The sequence below is a fragment of the Anthonomus grandis genome, chromosome 19 (genome assembly GCF_022605725.1).
Source record: "Anthonomus grandis grandis chromosome 19, icAntGran1.3, whole genome shotgun sequence".
In the NCBI taxonomy this organism is placed as follows: Eukaryota; Metazoa; Arthropoda; class Insecta; order Coleoptera; family Curculionidae; genus Anthonomus; species Anthonomus grandis.
Genome location: NC_065564.1, coordinates 3,682,689 through 3,706,571, shown reverse-complemented (window position 1 = coordinate 3,706,571; position 23,883 = coordinate 3,682,689). Strand labels below are relative to the sequence as shown.

The following is a 23,883-nucleotide window of genomic DNA, read 5'->3' as shown; positions in this document are numbered from 1 at the left end:
ACACATCTCGTGAGAGTGGTTAAAATCTCTTCTATTACACTTAGAAAGTTGATTCAAAAAATGCCTGTTAGAAAACCATTAATTATAACAGCTCACAAAGTTTCAAAGCCATATTCAAATAAAAAGTCCAAATTTTGGACAATTTTGGTTTTTTTCATCTAAAAAAATTAGCTTTTCAGGGTTAAAATCTCTTCTATTATACTTAGAAAGTTGATTCAAAAAGTGCCTGTTAGAAAACCATTAATTATAACAGTCCACAAAGTTTCAAAGTGATATTCAAATAAAAAGTTCAAATTTTGGGCAATTTTGGTGTTTTTTCACTTGAAAAAAATAGCTTTTCAGGGTTAAAATCTCTTCTATTACACTTAGAAAGTTGATTCAAAAAGTGCCTGTTTGAAAACCATTAATTATAACAGGCCACAAGTTTCAAAGCCATATTCAAATAAGAAGTTCAAATTTTGGGCAATTTTGGTTTTTTTCACCTAAAAAAATGAGCTCTTCAGGGTCAAAATCTCTTCTATTATACTTAGAAAGTTGATTCAAAAAGTGCCTGTTAGGAAACCATTAATTATAACAGTCCACAAAGTTTCAAAGCCATATTCAATAAAAAGTTCAAATTTTGGACAATTTCGGTTTTTTTCACTTAAAAAAATTAGTTTGTCAGGGTCAAAATCTCTTCTATTACACTTAGAAAGTTGATTCAAACAGTGCCTGTTAGAAAACCATTAATTATAAGAGCCCACAAAGTTTCAAAGCCATATTCAAACAAAAAGTTCAAATTTTTGGCAATTTCGGTTTTTTTCACCTAAAAAAATTAGCTTTTGGGGGTCAAAATCTCTTCTATTACACTTCGAAAGTTGATTCAAAAAGTGCCTGTTAGAAAACCATTAATTATAATAGTCCACAAAGTTTCAAAGACATATTCAAATAAAAAGTCCAAATTTTGGACAACAAAAATTAGTTTGTCAGGGTCAAAATCTCTTCTATTACACTTAGAAAGTTGATTCAAACAGTGCCTGTTAGAAAACCATTAATTATAAGAGCCCACAAAGTTTCAAAGCCATATTCAAACAAAAAGTTCAAATTTTGGCAATTTCGGTTTTTTTCACTTAAAAGAATTAGCTTTTCAGGGTTAAAATCTCTTCTATTACACTTAGAAAGTTGATTTAAAAAGTGCCTGTTAGAAAACCATTAATTATAACAGTCCACAAAGTTTCAAAGCCATATTCAAATAAAAAGTTCAAATTTTGGACAATTTTGGTTTTTTTCACCTAAAAAAATTAGCTTTTCAGGGTTAAAATCTCTTCTATTACACTTAGAAAGTTGATTCAAAAAGTGCCTGTTAGAAAACCATTAATTATAACAGTCCACAAAGTTTTAAAGCCATATTCAAATAAAAAGTCCAAATTTTGGGCAATTTTTGGTTTTTTTCACTTAAAAAAAATAGCTTTTGGGGGTAAAAATCTCTTCTATTACACTTAGAAAGTTGATTCAAAAAGTGCCTGTTAGGAAATCATTAATTATAACAGTCCACAAAGTTTCAAAGCCATATTCAAATAAAAAGTTTAAATTTTGGGCAATTTTCGTTTTTTTTTCACCTAAAAAATTTGCTTTTCGGGGGCAAAATCTCTCCTAATATACTTAAAAAGTTGATTCAAAAAGTGCCTGTTAGGAAACCATTAATTATAACAGTCCACAAAGTTTCAAAGCCATATTCAAATAAAAAGTTCAAATTTTGGGCAATTTAGGTTTTTTTCACCTAAAAAAATTAGCTTTTTGGGGTCAAAATCTTTTCTATTTTACTTATAAGCTTCATTTAAACAGTGCCTATGAGAAAACAATTAATTTTAACAGTCTACAAGGCTCCAAAGACCTAAAAAAAGCAAAAAATACAAGACTCTAATGAATATGGAATATTTTCGCGGGCAAATTTCAAATTGAACCAATCAGAACGCGGATCGTTAGGGGCATTACCGGGCCGCGCCGCCCGCATTACCGGTCAAAATAATACCAAAATATTACGTAAATCCCCTAAAAAACGTGACCCAAAAAACCACTAAAAAAAAAAACAAAAAATCCCTAAAACCCGTCAACGGACCGCGGGCATTTCAAACGACCGATCGACGAAAAAGCGGAGACGGACGGACGGAAAGCAAGCACGCGGTATTTCCACCATTTTGAATCGGGGGCCCCCCCAAATACAACTCTTGCAGGTTAACCGGAAATGCTTACGCCGAATAAAACGGCCTGCGAAACCGGAAACCGTCGGAAAACTATACGAAACTGTGGCTCACCTCTCGCTGCACACTTCCACACCGGTTTCCCGTAAAAAATCGTCGATTTTCACACTTTTTTCCGATATTTAAAGTGACGCGGGCGACACGACAAGCGTCGCCCCGCCATGCTGCGTACATTGACCGGTTCGTGGCACCGCCGCGCGGTGGCGCCCCGGACGCTCCTCTGATGCGACGCGCCGGCCGGCTATAGCCGCCCCACGTTGCCACATCGTATTGACCGTTTTTCGCTTTCGGGGTGTCCTCGTTTCCGTCTATCGCGGCCTCAGATTAAGATAAGGAACTCTATTATTTGGATAACTTTACGTTTACCGCGTTTATTGCGGCTATTTTCCGCCCGAGAGCCTCTTAAAACGCCCACGCTCTAACCTCACTTTTCCAGGCAGCCTGCGCAGTAAACCGTTTTTGGTCAAATTCAAAATAACGGTCGAGCACCAATGATTGAGGAGGTATGGAACAGACTAAGGTAGGATTGTAATGGTTTTAAAGACACGAGCGCCTCTGATGATGATAAATTGAACTCTTGAAGGAACTAACCCAAGAATTCACTATAATATAAGGAGGCAACCTGCGCAATAACCCGTTTCTGGACAAATTCAAAATAACGGCCAACCACTAATAATTGACTACATATAGAACAGATTCAGGTGGCTCTGTAATGGATTTAGAGCCACCAGCGCCTCTGATGAAGATAAATTGAACTCTTGAAGGAACTAACCTAAGAATTCACTAGCCATCAGGAGACAACCTGCGCAATAACCTATTTCTAGACAAATTCAAAATAACGGTCACCCACTAATAATTGAGGACATATATAGAACAGAGTCAGGTGGCCCTGTAATGGATTTAGAGACACCAGCGCCTCTGATGAAGATAAATTGAACTCTTGAAGGAACTAACCCAAGAATTCACTAGCCATAAGGAGGCAACCTGTGCAATAACCCATTTCTGGACAAATTCAAAATAACGGTCAACTACCACTAAACTGAGTTACTACGCAACTCTAATATTAGCCATATGAATCGTCTTTATGTATGTACAAAAAGTATGTTCTTTTGTGGATAGTACTGATATTTAAAAAAAAACAAATCACGCATTTCCAAGGTGCCAGAATTAAGTAATATGCATAAGAATCTTACTTTGCCACAGAATCATTAGCAAATTAACCTTCATTTTTATAGATTATTTAGGAGCAACATTTTATAACTTAATTCCCTCTTTCCCCCTTCCCTAGTTCCCTGTAACAGAATTAATAAAATAAATATGGTGCTACTATATTTTATTGGAAAAAATGCAAAAATGTATCTATGCATCGGCATATAAACCTTCAGTACCATTTTTTTAGCTTCTTATACCGAAAATTTCGTAGAAAATAAACAATTTTTAGTAGAAACAAAAATAATTGCAATATATTAATTTATAATTAATAATTATAAATTATATATTAATCTTATCTTTAGACTTTCTTGGATCTATGGTACCAATGGTCAATAATTGCGTACACTCAATTGCCTGTAAGAAATAAAAATATTCTCCCAGACAGTCAATTTAGAGAGTCTCACTCTCCTCTCCTTTCTCTCTCTGGCCAACTGCCTGGAAGAAATACAATTTGCCTCTGATTATGAGTTTTTTTCTCTCTCTGACAGGTAATCAAATGTATTTTCATCTTCGTCCAATAATCGAGTACAATTGCCTGGAAGAAATAAAAATATTCTTCAGGCAATTAGAGTGTCTGTCAGGTAATCAAATGCAGGAGAGCCTGTGATGGATTTAGAGACCTCTGATGAGGACAAATTTGAAATAACGGTCAAGCACTAATGATTGAGGAGGTATAGAGCCCTCTGAAGGAGATAATGTGAACCCTTGAAGGAATGGGGTTATGTTTTGGGTGCCCCCTGGTTACCCAATGTAACAATTCATGCCTAAGGCAACGCATTCGCTTAGATCACACAGATGACTACACCCAAACTTCTCAGGATCATCGTGATGCACCTTCAAAGCACTTATTCGCCATAAAGATGACTCAGGATTAAAAGCGTTCTCGGTGAACAGTCCGGAAGTGTGTCAAGTGGATTTGTTTACACTTTTCCCGTGCCTATAGGGCCTAATAGTCGGATGTAAACAAGGCTGAGGACAAATCGGTCGGAAAAAATAAAATAGGGTCCATTATTGACCTTAGGCGGCCTTGATCTGGCAACGTCGTAGCCGCGTGCGTCTCGAGATCGTTGAACGTTTGGCCGCCCAGCGTCGTAGTACTCGCCGTTTCATTCAACTTTGCGCGCAGCACCCGCCCAACGATCCTTACTCTCTTTCTCTCTCTCTCTCTCTCTTTCTCGTTAGTTTGCCAGAGCGGCAACAGCGCGCCGCCCCTGTGCAAAGAACGGACAAAAATCTTGACCCGCCTAATACGAATTTAATTACAACGCTGTTGATCCTCGTCCGCCATTTTGTCGACACAGTGGGACAACAAAATGGCGGCGCGGTTTGATGTGAGTCCCCCTTCGTCACCAAGTTGCGAACGTCACTCCATAATCGTTCGAGCGCAATCGCTTAGACGAACAATAATAATATTAATAATAATAATAATAATGATTATCGCTAATGACCGGAGTGGTTCATTCATCGATCTTGCCCATTCATCGGTTCAGCAGCGAATTGTCGTCTCCACGTGCAGGCTAAGAGGCTCGTTGCCGCACCAAAAATCCCAGGTGGGATCCCCTCTTAATGAAAAATTACACGGCCACAGGAAACTCGAGCGATTAGGCGTCTGGCATATCGACGGTGTGACGTGCCATTTGGCGCCAAAGACTCATTAAGGAAGTCGAATATTAAAAGGCAACAAAACAGTCATGGCATAAAAATACCGTGTGGCCCACATTCGCGGAATTAAAGCGGACCGTGGTGGTGGCCATTATGAGAGGGGGGGAAAAGTGCGTCATAATGGCCTCCCCCCAACCCTTAAACGTATTTCCTTCTTGGGGAGCGTGTGAAACGGCGTAGGTGGTGTGTTAAGAAACCGGCCTCCCCCCCTTTCCCTCGGAATCGGGGTTGTCTGCCTTTAGCCACCCCTCGGAACTTTACGATCGATCACCCCCCCCCCCCAGGGGTTGCCAAATCTTTTCCACCCTTTTATAGAAATCTGTATTCAATATTAGGACCGTGCGAAGACGTTTGACAGTTGACTTAACCGTCAGGGGCACCCAAAGCGTTTTTTAAGTGGATGTTTAACGTCAGATTTCAATTTTTTATAAACACACACCGATAAAAGATGAATATTAAAATTATTATCTGATTAACTGATTTTATAAAAGTCTATATGTAATATTAGGACCTTGCGAAGAAGTTTGACAGTTGACTTAACCGTCAGAGGGCACCCGAAGCGTTTTTTAAGTGGAAGTCTGGCGCCAGATTTGAATGTTTTAGAAACACCCAAAATAAAATGCCGATAAAAGATAAATAATGAAATTATGAGATTAACTGATTTTATAGAAATCTGTATTCAATATTAGGACCTTGCGAAGACGTTTGACAGTTGTCTTAACCGTCAGGGGACACTGAAAGCCTTTTTTAAGCGGATGTTTGGCGCCAGATTTCAATATTTTAGAAACACACACAATAAACTGCTGATAAACGACAAATAACGAAATTATTAACAGATTAACTGATTTTATAGAAATCTGTGTTCAATATTGGGACCTTGCGAAGACGTTTGACAGTTGTCTTAACCGTCAGGGGACACCCAAAGCGTTTTTTAACTGGAAGTCTGGCGCCAGATTTGAATCTTTTACAAACACTCAAAATAAAATGCCGATAAAAGATAAATAATGAAATTATGAGATTAACTGATTTTATAGAAATCTGTATTCAATATTAGGACCTTGCGAAGACCTTTGACAGTCGTCTTAACCGTCTGGGGGCACCCAAAGCGTTTTTTTAAGTGGAAGTCTGGCGCCAGATTTAAATGTTTTACAAACACACGAAATAAAATGCCGATAAAAGAAAAATAACGAAATTATTATTATCAGATTAACTGCAGGCGTCACCGGTGACGCTTGCGACATGTTTACCGACTCGATTTCTTGGAAAATTTATATTTGATACGTTACGTTGATTGTATCGGGATCGCTCAATATATTTTGAAGCGCTTTTACTTTCTCCCTTTACCGAGTGCGCTTATTATGACGGAAATTATCGACAGGAAAACTACTAGCAATTTTCCGCTCATTTAAACAGGATTCCCTTTTATCGGTGCACCGTTATCGATTCCTTCTCGCCTACACAACGTCCACCCCGAACTAATTTTCGGGACGTTCTTCCAGATTTCGACAACGAAATTCCCGGAAAAAAATAAATAAATATAGTAAAGGGAAAACGCCATATGGTCGCCGTCAGGAGGTTTATTTCTGGAATCGGGATGCGTTTCCGGCGTTGACAGGAAGTCGGGATACGTGCACGTGGATCCAGGGGCCCCCTGCGGCGGGCATTCCGCAGCACTTTTGGATTAAATCGGGCTATTTTCGACGTACACACACACTCACATACACACGGGAAACGGGATAAATTTGACGCCTATCGCAGGCCTAAAAGTCGTAAATAGCCCTACCAAGAAGGAGGGGGCACGTGCACCATTTATTGAGTAAAAACTACCTATTTATTTTGGTACAGTTAAATCAAAGTAAAGGTGTGCTTGTTTTTTTTTTGAAGGCGTTTCTATTTATTTTTTATCGAAATTATTCCAGATACAAGTCCCCAACCTGTATACAATGAGCGTGGGCATGTATACAGGCATGAGCAAGTTATACTGAAGGCAACTTTTGAATCAAAGGCAAATTATGCTAGTAAAATTGGGTTGGTTTGATAACATAAGCAGGACCTAAATGGAAAATTATAAATTTAAAAAATATAGATTTACATATATTGTGATGTGCAACTGAAAATATCGATACATATGTCCGAGCGTTTTTTTAACGCGTCCTTATTTATACAATGAGCATAGGCATGTAAAATGCAGAAAATTGTTCCAATTTTTAAAAGTGCTATAACAATTAATGATAAGTCAAACCACTAGGAGGCTGGCAAATGCGGCATTTCAAGAGCTCAGATGTATAAAGCTTGTAGAATGGGGATGGGAATCGTATGTCGGCCATCTTGCTTGGCGAAATTGACAGGGAGCTGACAGAAGTGACATTGACTGATAAAACATCATTTGAGTTTGTTTTTCAATTTCACAAGAACAATATGGAGTGAGATATGCAATGTGAATTTTAGTAAGGCTTGTAGGAGCTATAGAATTTGTTCTGATCACTTCTTTCCAATAAATTTTAATAACGCTCATACTGCTGGCTTTACACTAGAATGCATATTTGTTTTTTATTATTTTATAAGGTTTACACTGCCTATGTATTAAATATATTTCATACTTCCTGCGTTTACTGAGACAGAGGTATAGAGACTAAAAGAGCTGAGCACCGAGAATGGATAAGAATAAGGGTTATTATAAATTTTATTTTGTATTGCAGCTATATATATTGTTTTGTAATTTTTTTAATCATGATCTATGTTTGTAATAGTAAAATAGTGATATTATAAGCCCAAGTGTAAGTCTATATTAATAAGAAAATAAATTATTGTATATTATTTGAAGTAATTATTTATTTGGAAAATTAAATAATAAATGTATTAAAGAAAAACATTGTTTTACTCCCATTATGAAATTTTTACTGATTATTGCAGTACACTAACTCATTTAGACATGTAAAATAAAGTTGAAAAGTTTTTCGATTAGACGTTTGCTTGCGATTAAATAATGAAATTATGCAGTTTCTTATTAAATGAAGTTTAATTTTCCCGCCCTAATTTTGCCACGTCTTTCTGCCATTTTAATTGATCTGATTGGCTTTCAAACTGTTAAGTTAGTTACGACAGAGAGGGCGCTAGCACATTTGTCTGCGATCAGTTTGTGTGTAACGCCACTTCTCTATATGTTTTTGTTTTGTGTTCAAAAGAATCGCGCCAATGTGGGGCTATTTTAAATTGGAGGTTAGGATTTATTCGTTGATAGAAGAGATATTGAGGAAATCTGTTATTAGGAATATGTGGACACAATTTGGAACGCAGGACAATCAATTTTTACTCGACAGTTGATAGAGCAAGCAAGAAAGACGAATTTTGAGTGACAGTTTTGAACGTACCGCTAATGGTGAGGTTAGAAGGGCAAATGCGTAAATGTAAACGTACACCACTACTAAGAAGATACTTACTTTGCATATTAGTTAAAAGATTCATGATATCCGGAAGTTCCTTTGTAATGAGGTCCGCGGGGGCGTTCCGGAACACGTGCAGGACCGTATTTGGGACATTGGGCCTGAAACAGAAAAAAAATTATACTCAAAATGGACTTTGCACCTAATGCTGGCGTTGTGGTTTGATCCTGGTTAACCTTCTCGGAAAACCTGACTCACAAAAGAATTTTTCTAATGAGTGAGTTTTTTCCGTTTCACATTTCGGTTAGTCCCCAGCCCTCCCCACTTCTCACACACGATAATCGTGTTTCGCGAGCCATTATAATTTCTAATTAGCGGAATATTTAATATTTAATGATTTACGGGGAATCGTGAAGGCAGTTAAGTAAGGTCAGAGTCGGTTCTTTGAATTTTAAATGCTCATTAAGGCGGCTGATATCTGCCTTTAAAAAATACGTTTTTTTTTGATGATAAGTCGTTTGGCATTGAGGTGCAGACCCTCCCAGAGAGACGATTGATTTTTGCCAATCAGAATAGGAATTGATAGTGGTATAGCTGTTTCCCTAAGAGTATTTGAGGAGTTCTCACGATAATCCCTCTAAAAAACCAAACGCGTCACTATGCCACGCCCGCCATCTTAATCTGGGGTGCGTGGCGTCGGTTCTCCAAAAAACCCCAACATTTCCAAATCACCACTAATGAAAACTCACCATTTGCATCTCGTGGCAGCATGGGGGTTGTGAAAATCCTCGGAAAAGCACTGAGAAAACCCACGTGGTTCGCGTAAACGATCACACCGAGCTACACAAGCGTACGTAAGTAGTACCACCACGATTTTGGCGGGAACTGATGAGAGTGGAACGTGAGGTGAGCATCATCGACAGCATCACCGGCGAGAGAGAGAGAGAGAAAGAAAGAGAGAGGGGCCCACCCGAACTTTTGGCGGGCTCTGATTGGCGTGGTACTTGATGGTCTCCGAAGATGGGGCGTAGGGTACTTCCTCCCCCTTCTCGTGTGCCCCTCTCGCGGCTTTACCTACCGCACGACGGTTTGTTTGTAACTCGCGGGTCTGGTTCTTGGAAATGTTGGAATGAATGAAGAAGTAGAGACAGGGGCGCATTAAGCCCATGAAGGAATTCGAACGTGGGGATCATCCAGCAAGGGAGAAAATTTCTGATGAAAAGTAACGCGATCGCCTTGACCGCCTTTTCCCCGAACGGAATCGATTGTTTGCACACTACGAAAGTGCAAAATAATCATTCGAAGAACCGAAGTTGACATTGACGTCACCCGGGTATTCGGTTTACAGTTGGTTTTCCTGTCTACCGGGCACCTGGGCGTATACGAAGTGTCTTGTAGCGAGAAATATTTAAATAATCCGAAAGGCATCTACAACTATAATATGTATGCTAAACGGTCAGCCTAACAGGTTTGGAATTATTATTATTCTGCACCTGCCGCGGAATTTTACTTTGAAAATTGTTCTCGTTAACATAACTGGAATTTCTTTATTGTCACTGCCATTAGAGAGACGGACATGCCAGCGAGTCTCCGGCTTTCAGACATATGGTGACACATAAATACCTCCTAACCAGCTCCAACTTAACTTTAGTCAAGTTTAAGGCAGCTTTAGCTTTACCATGACATTTTCTTCGTCTCTTCCTAACAAGATATGTCAGCTATCACCAGTCACAAAAATACCACAAAACTCTTAAGAGTCTATTGCTTAGTAAGTTAATTCCAGAAGAGTATGACTGTCAAACTATCCCTGATAGTGCTACATAGTATGTGTCCTCAATTTCATCCCACGAATTCTCGATTGGGTTGAGATCTGGGCTTTGGGATGGAAAAAGCAGAACGTCAACTTTATTAGCACCAAATCCAAAGTAGCATCTCGTTTTCTAATATGTTTGGATATATAAGCAACCCCAAACCACGATACCACCACCACCGAATTTTATTGAGGCCAAATCTTTAAATTATAAAATTATATAACGAGTTTTCAAGGAAATTGGAATAGCATAAAACGTACTCTTAGGCTTTTTTTACCTATCACTAGTTTAATCACCTTCATATCTGTAATAGGTCAACTTTATTGCGAGGTAGAACTTTCGAATCCGAATTCTGGGAATTTTAAGGACATAAAAGGTACTCTTGTCCTTTTTTTACCTAACATTGTCTAAATCACCTTCAAATCTGCAATAGGAAAAGAGTTGCAGTCAACTTTGTTACCAGACAATTCAAATTGCAACTGTAGGGTCCGAATTCCTTGAATTTCTCAAAAACTAATAACTTCTCAAGGATATTTCAATTACATAAAATGCACTCTTAGGCTTTTCGTACCTAACACTACTTTAATCACCTTCATATGTGTTACAGGAGAAGAGTTACAGTCAATTTTGTTACGAGACAATTAGAATCGCAACTGTTAGGTCGAAATTCGGGGAATTTCTCAAAAACTAAAGATTTTTCAAGGAAAGTTAGGAGCATAAAATGTGCTCTTAGGCTTTTCCTAGCGAATACTTTTTAAATTACCCTAATATCGGCAATAGGAGAAGAGTTACAGTAAATTTTGTTACGAAACAATTAGAATTGCAACTGTCGGGTCAAAATTCCGGGAATTTCCCAAAAACTAATTATTTTTCAACAGAATTTTAGGGACATAAAATGCACTCTTAAGCTTTTCTTACTAAAACTATTTTAATCACCTTCATATCTGTAGTACGAGAAGAGTTACAATCAATTTTGTTACAAGACAATCAGAACTGCAACAGCCGGGTCCAAATTCCTAGAATTTCTTAAAAACTAATGATTTTTCAAGCTAATTTTAATTATATATAATATCTCTTATGCTTTTCCTATCTAGCACTATTTAAATCACCTTCATATCTATAATAGGAGAGGAGTTACAGTCAATTTTGTTACGAAACGATTAGAATTGCAACTGTCGGGTCCAAATTCCGGAAATTTCTTTGAAACTAATGATTTCTCAAGAAAATTTCAAGGATATAAAATGTGCCTTTAGCTTTTCCTATCTAGCATTTTCTAAATCACCCTCATATCTGCAATAGGAGACGAGTAACAGCCAATTTTGTTACGAGACAATTAGAATTGCAATTGTCAAGTCCGAGCTTCGGGAATTCTTTAAAAACAAGCCTTTTAACACAAGGAAATTCTAACATGATGCGTTATTTTGTAATGGAGAAAAGAAATGCGGTATAGAAGCCGAAAAATTCATTAAGATTTAGGCATGAAAACTCACATGTGAGCCAAAAACCGTTATGAACTGATGCATGTCACGTACCAATAATTTAAATTACGCAAGAAAAACACATAGGGCCCATAAAACTCTGGCTTGAGTTAACTTCAACTCGATTTTAATACACGTTCCTCATTCTTGCTCCAGAAAAGTCCCCTCTGTCCTGTCACAGTGATATGCTCACGTTGTCACAATAGGCTTGCCCTAATTATGACTTTTTGCTCTTATTCTTCCAAGAACCTCAACAAGGCTTTAACAACGGAGCTTAAAAAGTGGCCCCAGATCTAACTCTGAGATTCATTTATACAAGGTGCTGTGATGGTCCTTCGAGCCGGATCTGTTCTAGAACTGCTTGCCCAAGAGTAGAGGGTGTGAAGGGAAGAAGAAGGAATTGTGGAATTTGGCCCCGTAGGGACCACGTGCGAGCCGGCGCCCCCTGATCGCGTCGCGGCGACGGCCGGCCATTTCGTGGGTTTCCGTGGGGCGGAGCCCCGAGTCCGCCAATCGCGGGCGTCTCGTCGCATAAATTTCGCGAACTCGGCGATCGCGGAGCCGCGTTGCCGTCACCACTTGTAAGAGTAACTCGGAAAAAAATCCGACTTAAATGTGCGGCTCGAAGGACCAACTATCCCAAACGAACCTTGAGAACTCCGGTTAAGATGGTTTTATAACGGGGAAATCCGGCTCGAAGAACCAAATTATGGTCGATTTTCTTGCTGGAATTTTTTGACCGAAAAAGTGGTGCCATCGGCAACGTCGCGTGTGTTTAGCATTGAATAAAACTGCGCATTTTTGGTAAGATAACACGCGTGACGATGACCGGCCTGACGTCAACCGGGGCCAACAAAATGGGATCATGATCTGTTTTCTCGTAACCTTTTTCGTTCGTCGCAATGGCGATTTTATGATGAGATGGGCTCCACTGCCCTCAACGACAGGTCATAAAGTGTATGCGATCAAGAAGTGTCAAATCAGGAAATCTGGGAGGCCCAACCGAACCTATATTGTGCCATTTTTCCGCCTAGTCATCGAAAGACCATAAATACGGCGTAAAATGCAAATATACGGAAATTAGCCGCCACTCGTTAAGAGCAAGTCACGCTGTCATTGGTCAGAAATCGGAATATATTAGGCGTGCATATGGGGGAAAACCACCACGTAACGTTCCTTTAATATTAAAATAGGCCGCCCAATCGTGTTTAATTAAACGTCAATGTACGTACGTATGAGAAGGATTTGGTAATTTGCCCCACCCAGGCGACGTATGATTAATGCGATTTACGCTGCGTGGGACGTAACCCTTAAAGTTCCATGTTTTTGCTCCACAATATGACAAATGACATAATCGGAGCAGAATTTTCGAAGGCAATTAAGCCCTATTCAAACGTATGCGTAAAACATAAGAGATCCTCCACTTAACGAACGAGGCTAAGATTAACGCAGAAACGAGATTCCCTTCGATCATCGAACCCCATCATCATCATCATCATCATCGAACAGGTTGCACGAGATGCCACCGGGGAGGGGGCAACGTCAGCGTCAAAAAATCGGAATTGTCTCACGAGATGTCATCTCTTTGGGAGGCCGCGACCAGTCCGGAATACCGGGAATTCCCCGCTCGGTCGGTACGATGACCCCATCTGCGACTCGTTGGACGGAATTCTGGAACGAGCGGCCTGCCCCATCACCCGACACGATCACAGTTGACAAAAAAAACGTCCGAGAAGGGAAATTCTGGTGGCACGCCGCTGCCCTCCCTGTTGTTTGTATGTTACGGCGTAAAAAGAACGGGAGAGGTTGTTGACTGTTCTATGTTGTGATTCTGTCTGAGGCCCGCATTCCTCCACCGGTTTATACATACGAGTATACACGCACACACACATATACAACATATATAAACCGGGCAACGTTGCCGCCGTTTAATTTCGTTAATTGCGACCTTTCTTCGGTGCAAACTTGAACTAGTTCGGCACGGATGAATGGATGCCGCACGCCTATGGGCACTTTAGGGGTGTTTTTTCGATCGGGTTAACGCACCCCGACCCCCCCGATCGATTTCCGTGCGTTTTATACCTGAACCGGGGATGTAAACAAACTGCGCGTCAACTGTAGAAAACCAGCGGCAACGCGGCTAAGGGACAAGGACGGGCTTGAGAGGCAATGCACTCTCTCGATGACGATCAGTGTTTGGTATCCCATGAACTTATAAATTCAATGGTTAATGAGGCTTAAGTCCAGATTAAGTGGTTGCATGAATTGGCCTCCCAGGTTGCCCGATCTAACTGCTTTTGACTCGCATTCTTTGGCTCTAGTTAAGTAGCAGAGCCCCCCCCGCAGGCCGGATTCGTGTCCGTTCGACTCGTTTTTCACGGGCCAACCGCTAAATTTGACCCATATACCGCTACCCCATTTTAATTGCAAATTAAGCTCGTCTGGCTCGCAACAACCGGTCCCCGTCATCCCTTCATTTTTAACCCGTGTTTTTTTTTCGAACTGGTCTCTAAAATCCCGTTTCGGGAGCCCCTGCGATCCCAGTAACCCGTTTCTCCCGGTTTCGTTCGTCGTGGAGTCGGCCGGGTTATCGATTGAGGACAACACGGTTATTTAAATTTACGAGTTCAACGAACTAACGTCTGCCGGCCGCGATATGTGTATTATAACAACATTTGGCGCGCCATACCGAAAACCCACACGGAATATTATTTGTAATTTGGATCCCTAGATTTGTTTTAGGCTAGGTAAAAAACGTAAACTGCGTTTGCGTTCGCTGTCGTTGCGTCAAAATCCAAAAGTTTGCTCGAAAAATGTCCGTCTGCCTCATTGACAAGTGACAACCGGAAGGAGTCATGCCATACACACGAGGAGCGAACATATGATTGACGCAAGTGACAATTTGGAGTAAAAATGTGGAATGGTTAAGGTACGGCTCTGGAAGCAAGCGGCAACGCGACACGAACATTTCTACCTGCGTTTAATGACGTTTGAAAACGTAAAAATTCCCACGATCGCAGTTTCTCGGAAAGAATAAAGTTTAAGCTCGTGTCTGGGACCGTTGGGGCTTTAAATTAAACGGACACTTTGACGTGGAACATTCTTAATTCGAAATGAAACCGTTGCGACGCATATCGGGGTCACACTTCCGGCGGTGTTGAACCTTGAACGCAGACTTCTTCGCCTCATTCATCCCTTGCAGGGGGGGGAGGAGGCGGGTGATTAAACGAAGTGACAAAACGAGACTCTTAGCCACCCCCCAGGGTGAGGTTCGATTAAATCAATAATTGTACCTTCCGAGAAACCGTTCGGGCCAGACAGGCGGCCACTTAGATTTATGAATCTGTTTTGTTCGAAGCCACCCGCCCGTCCGTTTCTGGGAAAAATGCATTTTAATCTCTCCGACAATAAACGCCGAATAGATTTGTTTTGATCCGTGAAATATGGGTCGTTATGACCGTTTTTATGTTTTGACTGCGTTCTAAAATTGCTCCCATTAGGCGCAAAAACATTAATGAACTGTCATCAAAACAACCGTATCCGAGTAAAAAAAAAAAAAACTGGAACGCCTTCGGCGCGTAGCAAAGACCATCTTAATCTTATCGAGTGCCGTGAAGACCTAGAAAAAGAGAGAAAAAAAACACGCCGTTAATGAATGGCGTAGTAGTCGTAGCAGCATATACACACACACACACACACACACACTCATATCTACATAAAACAAATGCACCATCATCGCAATCGTTAAAAAGCGAGACGCGGGGCTCGCTCATATTTCGTAGCCGTTTTTCCTCTCGGACCTCTCGCTCCTCCAGTCCTCTTCCCTCTCGCTCGCTCGCAAGGGGACAAATATGCCAGTAATGCGCAATTAAAGGGGGGCAACGATCTGAAGGAGCGCGGGCAGCGCGGCCCGAGGGGGCCAATGTTTTGGTCGCCTCTCCTTAACGGGACTTCCAACGCATTCCAACGGACGCAGCGCTCTCACGGTCCCTCGTCTCTCCTCCTCTGCTTCATGTGCATTCGTTGTTCTTCTCCTTTTTTAATTAAGAATTTTCGCGTTCTTTTTGGCCCCCTTTTTTCGTCTCGGAATTCGCTTTTTTTTTTGTCATGCCACGCAAGTTGTCTACGCTCGTAATTATGTCAAGAGCGTTCCTCCCAAGTTGAATCAACTGTCGTCATAACGAACTATGGAGAACATTCTCCTAAGACAAATTCGAAGAAAGCTAGAGCGCAGTCGTTTAATTAACGAGTTACAGGACTTCAAGCGCAGAAAACCTTCTTTAAGTGTCAAAATAAAGTGTATCTTCTTCAGGCACTTCGGGAGGAATAGTGACGAGCGTCTTTAACTAACTGTCAAAATAGAGTGCATCTTCCTGCGACCCTTCTGGGTGGAGATCCTCGAAGGATACTAGAGGAGGACTTTCATGTGTGCTTTCGTTCGAGTGGGAATTTGGAACGTAAGCATGCAATTAATGAATTAACTCGCTAGAAATTTCCCAACAAACGTAAAACATTAACCGCCGATTAAAATTCCATAAATATAAACAGATAAGGTCGCGCGATATGCAATAGGGCGCCCCCCCAGTCCGTTTTGCGTCGTCACGCCGTTTATTATGCGCGAGAGCGATAATTATGGATACGGCCCTGATCTAAGTGGCAATTAATGCGCTTTTTAAGACACGGAATGCATATGCACGAAGACATAAACATTAAAATAACGGACGTCTCGTTTGTCACCTTGGAAACGTTCGAATTCTCGCTCGTTTCCGGTTACGGAGCTAACCTCAATTTTTAACTAATGCGTCACCGCAACAGAATGCGCCCCTATGAATGAAACGTCAATTAGAACGAAATTCTTCTATATACAACTTTGTTTTGATCGCCTCGAGGTGAACAGACGTAATTACGAATGTGATTAATGTCAATTGTTAAAATAAAACGGCATCTCCTTGTTGGGTGAACTAGACCTTAAAAGATTCCCATGATAGAGCCCTTTAAGGTCACTGAATCGTGAAGGTTACAGTTTGAGAGCGTCGTTTGTATAGTTTGGGTCGTTAACCTGGATTTAATCGATTCCGAAACGGGGAGCAGACGTTTTAAAATGAATCTCCGGCACTGAGGAGCCCTAGGATTGGCTCTCTTGAGGGTGAAAAATTGAAAATTCGCCCCAGACCCGTAGGAAAATCGGGCGGTTCGAAAAATATGTTGAAAAAAGCGTCTTACCTCGTCACAACGGTCCCGCAAACCGACACAAACCCGTGTTGGAGCGACCGGAAATAATCCGACGTCGCATCCTGTTGTTCCGTCCCGATGTTCGTGCACGTGTTCACCATAGTGTTTGAGGCACATCCTGTTCTAACGAGCTTCGGGTTTTTTTTTTTGACACTGACACAATACCGAAAAACTCGGCACGGCAGGCACTACTATACTCGCGTACGACAGAACTTTTCTTGGACAAACGACATTTGGAGGGTTGTTTTCAAGGGTGAGTTTTCGCGCCACCACAAACCAACCAACCAACCAACCGCCGCTCTCTATCTACGTATTCTCTACGCTCGTCTTTCCCACGAACAACGTCGACAACGACTGAAACAAACGAAAAACGGCGGCTGAGGCGGCGGGACACGAGCCCGCCCGAGACGGGGGGCCGACGACCGCCCGACAACGTTGCCGATACCGTCACATCGGATATTATTAGGATCAGAACCCTCTACATGTCACCATAACGTTTCGTCACTTCACCCTCACTCAAAATTCAACTCGAGCCTATTCGTTAATGCTTGCCTTTACGTCAAGCAGCTGCGCTCCAAGATTTTGGTGAGTCCACCTGTCAAATGTCACACTTCAGAGATGCTGCGATCCAACCCCACTTGGTTTTAGATTCGAGGTGTGGTCAGATAATAACCGAGTGTGGCCGCTTCTTCAAATCCTCGAAACACTTCTCAAATTCGATTTTTGGGATAGCCTTCAGCTGTCTTGCAGAAAAAAAGTCACACGGAGCCACTTCTAGCGAATGTGGAGGCTGAGGCCTCGATGCAGTAATGTTTTTGGCCAAAAAGTGAAATGTAAGCAGCATTATCGTAGTGCCACAAATCCGGACGTTTTTTTCGGTTTGTTTCAAGTGAACGATGTTGAGAGCCTATTCGTTAATGCTCGCCATTACGTCAATCAGCTGCGTTCCATGAAACCAGTTAGTCTCCCTGTCAAATGTCACACTCTAGAGACGCTGCGGTTTAAACACACTTGGGTCTAGATTAAATGTGAGTTACCTTCGAGGTGTCTTCAGAAAACAACCGAGTGTCAACGGTTCTTCAAATCCTCGAAACATTTCTCAAAATCGATCTTTAGCATAGTTTTCAGCCGTCATCTATGCTTGCAAAACGACGACCCTTTAAGGTTCTCTTAATTTTTGAAAATAGAAAAAAATCACACGGAGGCACGTCTGCCGAATGTGGAGGCTGAGGCCTCGTTGCAGTATTGTTTTTGACCAAATATTCACGAACAAGCACCGTTATCGTGGTTCCACAAATCCAGACGTTTTTTTCGGATTGCTTCGAGTGAATAATGCTGAGAGCCTATTCGTTAATGCTCGCCATAACGTCACTCAGCTGCGTTCCACGATTTCAGTTAGTCTCCTGTCAAATGTCACACTCCAGAGATGCTACGATTCAAGCCCACTTGGTTTTAGATTCGCGGAGTGGTCAGAAAATAACCGAGCTTCTTGGCATCATTTACTTTTGTTTTAGTTGGCAGTGGACCATTGGGTGTTTCATAATTTCTACTGTTGCTACATCTAGTACTATTCAGGACGTTAAATTATGACTCTTAGGGAAAAATGGTAGCAACCAAATCGACAATATAGAGAATTGCCAAAATATGAAATTTACTCGAGTTAATTGTTGTCGCCCGAACCTCATGGCGGACCACCCAGAACCGGACGGACGGTGCAACGTCGGCTTTTGCTTCTTTGATTTGCATATTGCGAGATGAGCGAATGTTGCGTTCGAAGGTCCCGTGGGAGGGCCGGGGGTTGGCTCATCAAGGGTTATTGACGTAAAAACGGAGCGAAAGAAGACCCAGTCAAGTCAATACACTTACCAACAACACAATACATCAAGACATGACGGGCGCCGCCGGATGCTATAATTTGATCACCTGCCCTCACCATCATACTGACGTCACACTTTTTGCGCCGTTTTAGACTCTCCCATGGTGCCAAATGGTTGGGGATTTCGTATCGGGGGAGGGGGCAGTTTTGCCTGAAGGGGCTGATGATTGATGGTTGCCAAAAGACGAAACGTCGCGTATAATACGGCGAATGTTCGTCTTCGAGCGGCTCACTTGGCAATTAGCAAGTCGCTCGCTAATGAATGGCGTTTATTAGTGTGGCATTTCCGTCACGGTTTTCTCTGAGCGGGACCGAGTGTGAAATGTAATTTTAAAAGTGGAAACTGGCCTCGCCACCGTGTGTATTTCTGAATATGTTCGTCTGGAATTATTTCGGCCGCTTATCGCATATACACACACATCTGTTGTTATTTTCGTCGTGGTGTCGCCCGCCTGCCAGACACAACAACTTTTCGAAATTCATTTTTTTTTCTCTCATTCTTCCGAAACGTCTTTGATCGATCTACGGCTTGTTTTGTCTCCCAGGCCTTATAGCCGCCAGCCAATTTTATGGGTCTGGTTGATAATTTTATCTCGATGACAGAGCTAGAGAAGCACTAGAACTTCTTCTTGTTCTTCTTAGGAGAAAAGCTTATTCCAAAGTGCCCACCCCAGCTTATTAACGATAATCGGGCGGGCATCATGTTTTGAAAGAAACGGTCAAGCGTGAATGTATTTACGTCAATAAGCTCCGATTAACACGATAAACCCGCGATAATCCCATAAATATGTGAGCGGTTCCGAGAATTTTTAATTCATAAACTTTTCATTAAGAAATTAATTAATCCGAGGCCGGCGTGATAAACCGAGAGAGAACGCATTTATCTATATTAATCCGCGGTTGAACCATCAAGTGAGCATAGCATTTAATCCGGATTAAACTGGACCCTATTCCTCCTCCTCCTCCTCCTGCTCCTTCACGTCATCTTTCAACATATAGGAGAAGGAAAACTCGTGTTAAATGGATTCTCGCCGTCAAAACACCATCAAATTCCATCGGGGGGCATCGACCAAGAAGTGCACGGCCATCGAACGACAACGACGAAGAAGAAGAAGAAGAAGAAGAAAAGGGAGAAACACACAACAGAGGAGGTCGACTTGCCGCTGGTCGATGGTCAGTTCTCGGAAACGCGGGGCCCATCGGAGCACCGGCCGCATTCTTACGGTCCCGGAATGCGACCGGAGGGCGAGGGGGCCCCCCCCGTCACCCCGATCTGCACGCCACTGATCTGGGTGCTCACATATCGGCACCTCAATCAGTGGCGTTCGCTAAATATGCCATTTTAGGCCAAGGAATTAGAGGGCCATTGAAGGAAGTGGTTGGAGCTAGTGAGACCAAACAGATCAACATCAATCCGTAACTGAACATCATTAAACCAGTGGGCTGCTCTATATATGGGCTCTTTCTTGGCCAAATTGGTGCCATAAGTAGTATCAAGATAGAATACACTGTTTCTTCTTGTATGGATGTAGGAAACAAAACTGATAAGAGATCTAAAGCAGCAATTTGATTGTTGCATATTTTAAATAAAAACAGCAAACTTCCCCAAACAGAAGATGGCTGAAGAGGCAATTCAATATTCAATGAATTGCCTCTTCAATGTTTTTCAATTCAATTTTCAATTCCCTGAGAAAACTATAAGAAATTAATTTACATGCCTAGGAGACATAAGAAATGCCCGTAAAACTCTGAAAAGTACAAAAAATTACTGCGAAAAATATGGAAATAGGCCTGGGAATTCCAAGTTGCGATCTGAATTACTACATCGACTACTAACTGTCGAGTGTCAATAATAAGATCTCCGAACTGTGCTATCATTTGACGTCTCTCTTATTTGACTCTCTCTACGCTTTCTGTTTACCCCAATTTCTAGTTTCAAGTTTTATTTTTTGTGGAATTGCTGAAAAAATATAAAATTTAGAATTGGTATTCTGAAAAGTGCAAAAATATGCCTGTGATATATGAGTTACGATCTGAGTTGCGTAAGAAATGCCCCTAAGGGCCTGGAAGTTATAAGAATCGACTACTTAAGTGATGGGAAATATAGAAGGTTTCAATCGCCTGGGAGAGACATAAAAAATGACTTAGTGCCTGTGAACTTTCCATACTTAAACCCCATTGACATTTTTCTCAAAAAACAGCCCTCCGGTATGATTTATACACGCCCTAAAAGCCGCGCTAGGGTCGACATTCCGAAAGGGACTCAACGAGCGGTTCTTTTGAGTGTTCGCGTGTGAAAAAAAAACAACAACCGATTTTTTCTTCCGAGAATCGAGATCACTCTCCGGTCCTGCACGATTATCATGAAATTCTCTTTCGGCGTCTAAGACTCTTGAAAACGGATTGAAAATAGAATCGACGGTCGATAAATCCCAAAATTCTCTCTACCTGAAAGGGGGCCACGGTTCCTGGTAATCCAGGTACGCGAAGACGGGCCTCCTCCGGGCCCTTTTTCGAAGAATGCGGTCTCCGTCTTTTGCTGGAGAGTGCAAAGAACGGACAATCACGCGAGGGTTTCGCTCGTCTGAACTAACCTTTTTATATACATCAAATAACGTTTTACAACCCCGCGTTCATCTTCTTCGGGCACTAGACAGGTGTCTTAAACGATAAAAAATCAATGTTGGACCCTTAATTAGTTTTGCTACTGTCTAACCGGGTTACAGGCTCGAAAAATATGTAATCCATTCGGGATTGCCCATCCTGTTCCAATACTGTGAGAGAGGGAGAGGTCCTGTGACCGCGACGGCGCTCTGTATAAACCGGCACACGCCCGGTTCGATGACCTCCTCCTCCTCCTTCTCGTCTTCGTCGTCTTTCCTCTCTTCCATTCGGCATCCCTTCACCCCCCCAGTGGGGCCCACCCTTTCCCCGAACCGAACCCGAAAGGAGGGAGCGAGCGAAGGGAACGAAATTTGGGGCATAATTCATGTCCCGATTCCAGAGTATTGATATTAGGAGACGCTGCTACTCCCGCAACCGACGGATATTATGAAAGTTGTCCCCGTTTTCAATTAAAATGCCCGGACTTCGGATTATGTGAGGGGTTTTTTAAGTCGTTTTCTTTATGCAGTGAGGATTCTCCAACAACTCCGCCAACTCACTTGATTATGATTCTTTCTCTATATAGAGACGGTCTGAAGTTGCAGGGACAAATTAAACATCTATACCAGGCACTCCAAGCCTCCTCAAGACCATGCAAAACGTCCTGGAGTAGCCCATCTAGGGATCTTGGGCTTGACCGACAGTAATTTTGGAGTTTCTCTTAGACCAGCCAGTCTAAAGGCATAAAATTTTGTGGATAGGTGCCCTATTTAACACTTCAGTAGTGTGCAAAATATATTTTTTTAATTCCAACCCTAACTAGGAAAAAATCTAGGAAAACCTCTTCGTCTAGAGATTTGAGACTGAGCCAGAAGCAATAATCAGGATTTTACATAAACTGGTCAACCTAGAAACGTGAAATTTGGAAGAAAGGTTCTTTATACAACCACTCAGCACCATCGCAAAGTATCTTGAAAAATTCCAACCCTAACTGGAATAAAATGTGCGAAAACCTCTTCGTCCATCGAACTTGAACTCGGTCAACAGCAATTATCAGAGCTCCTCTTAGACGAATTGTCCTAAGACTTGAAATTCGACAGGGAATTTCTCTTTACAACCGCTCTGGGGTGTACAAGCTGATTTTCCAAAATGTTTATTGCAATTAAGGTAAACCAAGCAAAAACCTCTTCGTCTAAAAAACTTAGGCTCCACCAACAGTGATATTCGGTGTTTCTCTTAGACCAGCCAGTCTAAAGGCATGAAATTTTGAGGAGATGTGCCTTATTTAACCCTCCAGCAGTGTGCTTTCAAAAAAGAGAGTGTCAACGTCTGATTATAATAGATAGATACTTCTGGAGTTGCAAGGACAAGTTAGGGATCTAGCCCAGGCGCTCCAAGGAACCTGCAAAAGCTCCTATAAGGGGATCAACATGTGAGGGCTCAAGAGATCCTTTAATTCACTCCAACTATAGGGCCAATCCACTTGATTATGATTCTTTCTCTTAATGGAGACTTCTGAGTTGCTAGGACAAGTTAGGGGCCTATTCCAGGCACTCCAAGCTTGCTTTAACTTCCTCTGAGCATAACTGGATTACTTTAGAGTAGACTGAGAAGTTTTTAGGCCAGTTAAGGGTCTAAACCAGGCACTCCAATAAGTTCTAGCTCGCCTCAGCTTCCTTTAAGTATGATTGATTTTCTCCAGAGGAGGTGAGATGCTTCATGAGACAGATACGCCATTTTAGACTCATTAAGTGGGGTTCCTGATTAGCTTGGAGTGAAAAAATTAGCTCAGCTGCCTGGAAGAGAGAAAAATCGTCCCTTAGACGAATCGACTGGACTTTCGTAAGATTTGCAGGCGCAGTTGCCTGATGGTATTGGTAAGGTATATATTGACAGAATTTCTGAATAATTCCTGTGCCACGTCATCAAATCCACAGTTCCCAAGAGCCCAAGTTTCAGGGCTTTCAGCAGTTAATGAGCAGTTAAATGACTATTCCAGGCACTCCAAGACTGCCTTAACTTCCTCCCAGTATAACTGGGTTGCTTTGGAGTGGACTGAAGAGTCTTTAGACCAGTTCAGTGTCTATACCAGGCACTCCTGATTACCCTAGACTGGCTCTGAGGTATTCGGCAGTAAAAAAATGACCTCAGCTGCATGGGAGAGTTAAAAATCGCCACCTAGACGAACCGAATAGACCTTCGCAGGCTGTGCAAGCGCAATTGCTTGGTAAATTCGCTGTGCCACGTCATCAAATTGTTTGTTACAATAACAATAATTTTAAAGGTCGATTACTAAGTGGACGGCGAGTTACTCATGCGAAAAGAATGACCGATGCCGTGTCCATTTAAACAATTTTCCGTTCCCATGAATGGCCGCCGCGAGGC

At 41.8% G+C, this 23,883-nt stretch overlaps 1 protein-coding gene across 1 annotated transcript in view; it reads right to left on the bottom strand.

Annotated features, from left to right (window-relative positions):
- Positions 1–23,883, bottom strand: part of LOC126747189 (serine/threonine-protein phosphatase 4 regulatory subunit 1-like) — a 59,515-nt gene that overhangs the window by 10,300 nt on the left and 25,332 nt on the right. The window contains 1 exon segment of the mRNA XM_050455691.1: positions 8,555–8,658. Within this exon segment, the coding sequence (XP_050311648.1) occupies positions 8,555–8,658 (104 nt within the window).